Here is a 4,607-nt window from a genome sequence, read left to right on the forward strand (position 1 = left end):
GAAATGACGGAGCGCTGCCGGGAGCAGCTGTCATGGCTCTTTGCTCCCGTGTCCCTGGCAGTCATTAAGGCACCCAGGGAGACGTCAGCCAGGCATGAGTATGGTTAAAATGGTGGCTCTGCTGCATCAGAGCCGGGCGCATCTTTTCTGCGATACTGGCCAGAGCTTGAATTCCCCGGGGGCGAGCTGCAAACCCCTTCAGCAAGCCGAGCGCAGGCACAGGCAGAGCCTCCTTGTCCCGTCTGTGGTCAGCGGGGGCTCAGCGCGGGGTCCCGGCTGGGTGGGAGGGATCCTGCCGCCGTACGGCCGAGCTTCTCCTCACCCTGCCCTGCGCGTTTGCTCCCTGCACAGAGATTTCTGCTGACTTCAAGGAGCAGTCGTCCCCAGCTGGAAAAGACCCACCCGCGGCCCCCGCCTGCTCCTCGCCGCCCAGCAGCCACCATTCCTCGGAGCTGGCGGTGCCGGGCTCCCTGGGGCAGCCGGTGCCCGTGGGCCGGCTGGAGGACTTCCTGGAGAGCAGCACCGGCCTCCCGCTGCTGACGGCAGGCCACGACGGGCCGGAGCCCCTGTCCCTGATTGATGACCTCCACAGTGAGATGCTGAGCAGCTCGGCCATCCTGGACCACCCGCCTTCACCTATGGACACCTCGGAATTGCACTTTGCTCACGAGCCGGCCGGGGGCATAGCCCTGGATCTGGCTGAGGCTAACTTGGACAGCATGGACTGGCTGGAGCTGCCGGGGGGGTCCGTCATGAGCCTGGCTCCCCTCAGCACCGCGGCTCCCAGCCTCTTTTCCACAGACTTCCTTGATGGACATGATCTGCAGCTGCACTGGGATTCGTGCTTGTAACTCTGTGAGCAGAGACTGAAGGGAACGGGTGTGGGAGGGCACGGGCATGCAGGGGGAAGAGGCCAGTCAACCAAAAAAAAAAAAAACCCACAAAAAAAAAACCCACAGCAACAAAAAAAAAAAGAAAGGCGCTCCTAGTATTTGTACTCCTCCCCCAACAGTGTCCTTCCTGCACGAGGCTGGCAGCGGGGCAGGCCAGGGAGGCTGCAGCTCCGGGGCTGGCGGCCTCTCCGTGCAGCCTGGGCCGGCTCGGGTGAGAAGGGGGCCGGCAGCCCCTCTCCCTCCCCGCAGGAGCAGTGCGCCGGGCACGAGTTCCCTCACGCCTTGCTGCAGGACGTGGCAGGATTGGTCCCGAGCCCATCCCAAAAGCAGCACCCGCTCCTTGCTGGGACGGCAGCTCAAGGGCCTTGCGCAGCCCCGGCACGGCCCGGCCCGGCCCGGCACGGCTGGCTGTTCGACGGGAGGCTGTCGGGGAGGGTCTGGTCTGCCGCAGGGCTGCGGGGAGCTGGGCAGAGCAGGCACCTTTTCCCAATGTAGCCAAAGGAAACCAGGGTTTCCCACCGGCCTGGTACTGTCTAAGCTGGTTTCCCAAATACTGCTGAGCTTGGCAGAGGCCTGCCTGCTGCTTCACTTGCTTTGGGCTGCGAAAACGGTTCTGTTTTTTGGTTGTTGTTTTTTTTTTTTTTTTAAGGTGCTAAAATCCAGATCCTTGTGTGTTAAATCTGTCCATCGCTGCCCCCGGACCTCTGGCTGTGCCTGGAGCCCAGCCTTCAGGCACCCCTCGTCCCCAGCCCCCCGGGGCTGAGCAGGGCATCGGCCTGCGGTGGGATTAGGGGCAAGAGAGCAGCCGCGTGTCCTGGGGAACCGTGTGGCAGGGCACAGCTAGCAACGAGCAACATATCATTAGGGGCCACGTGCAATCTCTCTCCTGCCTTCAGCTGTGCTGTTACTCCCTGTAGCAGGTGCCTCAAGCGTAAGGAGCTCCCCCCCAAACCTCCGAATCGGTGCCCGTGCCCCGAGGAAGGCTGTCAGGGCCAGCAGGCAAGGGAAGAGGCACTGCCCCAAGGGCGTGGGGTGTGCGGCACGATGCACGTCCTAGCTCAGGATTGCAGCTACTGGGGGGGGGCTTCCTGGGGAGAAAGTAAGGGGCAGCTGCTCTCGGCTCCGCTGCAGCAAAACCTCAGTGCTTCTCTGCAGGCCTGTGAGGTAAAAGGTTAAAAAAAAAAGCAACCTTGCTGCTCCCTGCGAGCTGCTGCCCTGCGCCCAGCCCGCTTCTGCCCCACGGGGACCCCGGGCTGGTGCTTCAGGGTAGCTGCCGCGTGGGGAGCGGGACGCGACGCTGTTACTGCTTGTACGGGGAAAGGGGGTGTTGGGATCCAAACCCTGCCGCTCTCTGGCACTTCAGTGCCTGCGTTTGATGGCGGTCCCGCAGCACGGCACTGCCCAGGAGAGAAGCAGCTCAGCTGAGCCCCCGGCAGCCGCGCGGCGAGCCCGGCTCCGGCCACGCTGCATCAGGGCACGTCAGGCTGGGGCATGAGGGGCAGCACCTCGTGGGCCCACGCGGCTGGAGGCGCCGGCTCTGCTCGGGGAGCGGCAGGACAAGCTGCCTGCCCGGTCACGGCACCGTGAGGCTGCCGGTCCCCCAGCCCGCGGGTGCCTGCCGGAGGGCCTTGCTGCAGGGGCGTGGGCACCCCGCGGCAGGGCAGGTACACCGGCAGCCCCGCACGCGGTCACTATCAGAAGCCAAACTGGCAGCTGGGTAGGGAAAACAGGGTGAAACGCCTGCTTTCCTGAGCCCTATTTGCTCGTTAACTACATGTGGAGCCACTTTCTTAATCATTTGCCGGGGAAGCCTGCTGGCAGCTGCCCTTCTTTCTGCCCCCCAGTTGCTTAAGCTCCTGTCCTGTCATAAAAATCAGAATAACTGGGACTGGTGGAGATCCCCCCTTGCTCCTTCCCTGTATCGCTTCCCTGGCCCTGCACCACTTTGGTGGTTGCTCCTGGAGCAAACTGGGCGGCAGGAGCCTGGTACGGAGCCGTAGAGCAGCGAGCGCAGCAGAAATTATGTTGCAGAGCTCCCAGCAGCTCGGGGCTGCCTGGGGGCCGTGCTCTTTGCAGCACAAAATTTTGGAGACTGGGCAAGGGCTGTGTTATGTCCTGTTCCCCCCCCCAGCCCGGCAGCTGCCCAGCCGTGGGACCATGTGGGCACAGAAGGCAAGTGGTTTCTTACGAGGAAAGTATGGTGGTGTGGTGGAAAGGGGGTAGGAGGCTCTTCCCTCCAAGATGTTAAAGGCTAAGGGGGAAAAAAATGAGGCTGCCTTTTTGTCATACTTCGCAAAATCAGCTCCATTTAGTCCGCAGTGAGCTCAAGTTTAGCCCCCCCACAAAGCCCAGCTGTGTGATTTCTTTTGTACAAGTAATTCCCAAGTGGCAATTAATTAGTAAATAAAGAATAAAAGTATCCAAGTGCAATTTGCTTCTGCAGGACGGTGGGAGCACTCCACCTGCAGTCCCAGCCCTGGCTCCTCGCTCAGGGCCAGGCGCCCCGCTCCTTGCTGGCGGAGGTGCCAGCGCCAGTTACCGATTTCACCCTTCCCCTGGGTGGGTAGCGAAATGAGGAGCTCCCCGGTGCTCCCCTTCGCCTTTACCTCCCCACCTTCACGCGTGAAACCTGTAGGAATTTAATAATTTGCCCAACGTACTTGAAATTGGCTGAGGAAACCCGCGAACCTGCCAGAGCCCCTCTGCACAAAGGGCTTCTGCCAGGAGAGCAAACAAAAACCTCGTGGCCGGGGGCAGGGGGAAGACGGCGTCTTGTCCCAGGAAATCACAGAGAGGTCTTTTCCCTGAGACGTGCCCAGAGCAGGCTAGCCCAGTGCTCTGCTTTCTTACTATTATTTGTTTGAATAATAGTTCAATAGTTCTTTGTTGGAAGAGGTATTCCCCTGGAAGTACAGTTTTGCACCCATTGGGAAAAGAAAGAAAAAAAAAAAAGTCTGATGTTCTGCCTCTACCTTGAATGTAATCCTGAATCTTTCTGCTGTAACCACTACTTGTTTGTAATGTGTATTTGACTAGCACGCACTCTCCCTTCCACTATGCAGCAAACGGCGTGGGGTGGGCAGCACCGCCCGAGAGGGACGGTGCTGGGGGCATCGGATCCAGAGCGAGTATTCAACTGGAAAAGGATAAGAGTGACAAGTTAACGGGGGAGAGAATGGATCTTTAAATTGAATTATTTTTTCAGTTACAAATATTTGAAAAAAAAAAAATCCATTTTATTAAAAAAATTCCAAACAGCCACGTGCTCAAAGACGTCTCTGCTGTGCTGTGCTGCTGGGAGGGCCTGGGGCCACTCTGCCTCTTCCAGCTACGGGTGGGGGACCTGCCTGCTTCACTTGGAGAAGCCCAGTCACCTGGGGACGCTGCTGCTGGCCACCAGCAGCCCTAGTTTCTCTCAGCCCCTCTCCCTTCGCTGAGGGCCCCTGCCCTGCAGTGTCCCTATACCCCTTTGGTTTTGAGTACTTGCAGCTTTTCAGGGGCTCCTGGGGCTCTCCTGGGGGGCTGCACTTGGGCAGCGCTGGCAGCACAACAGCGCCTGCCTCAGCTGCTGGGGTGAGGAGCCCCCAGGGTGCCCATACAGCTGAGCAGAGCCCCCCAGGGTCAGCGCAGAACCAGGTCACAGCTACCAAACGAAGACGTTAGGAATTAAATCCAGTCCTGGCCCTGTGGAAAAACAAAGGTGCAGCCCAGCAC

General features: G+C 59.8%; 1 protein-coding gene across 3 annotated transcripts in view; it reads left to right on the forward strand.

Annotated features, from left to right (window-relative positions):
- The window catches only part of MRTFA (myocardin related transcription factor A), a 97,720-nt gene extending 93,556 nt beyond the window's left edge, over positions 1-4,164 (forward strand). For all 3 annotated transcript variants that reach the window (XM_080575395.1, XM_080575396.1, XM_080575397.1), the window contains one exon: positions 352-4,164. In XM_080575395.1, the coding sequence (XP_080431521.1) occupies positions 352-851 (500 nt within the window). In that variant the 3' untranslated portion in view covers positions 852-4,164. The remainder of the gene's footprint in view (positions 1-351) is intronic.
- The last annotated feature ends 443 nt before the right edge of the window (positions 4,165-4,607 follow it).

This window comes from Anser brachyrhynchus (genome assembly GCF_964034855.1).
Source record: "Anser brachyrhynchus genome assembly, chromosome: 1".
In the NCBI taxonomy this organism is placed as follows: Eukaryota; Metazoa; Chordata; class Aves; order Anseriformes; family Anatidae; genus Anser; species Anser brachyrhynchus.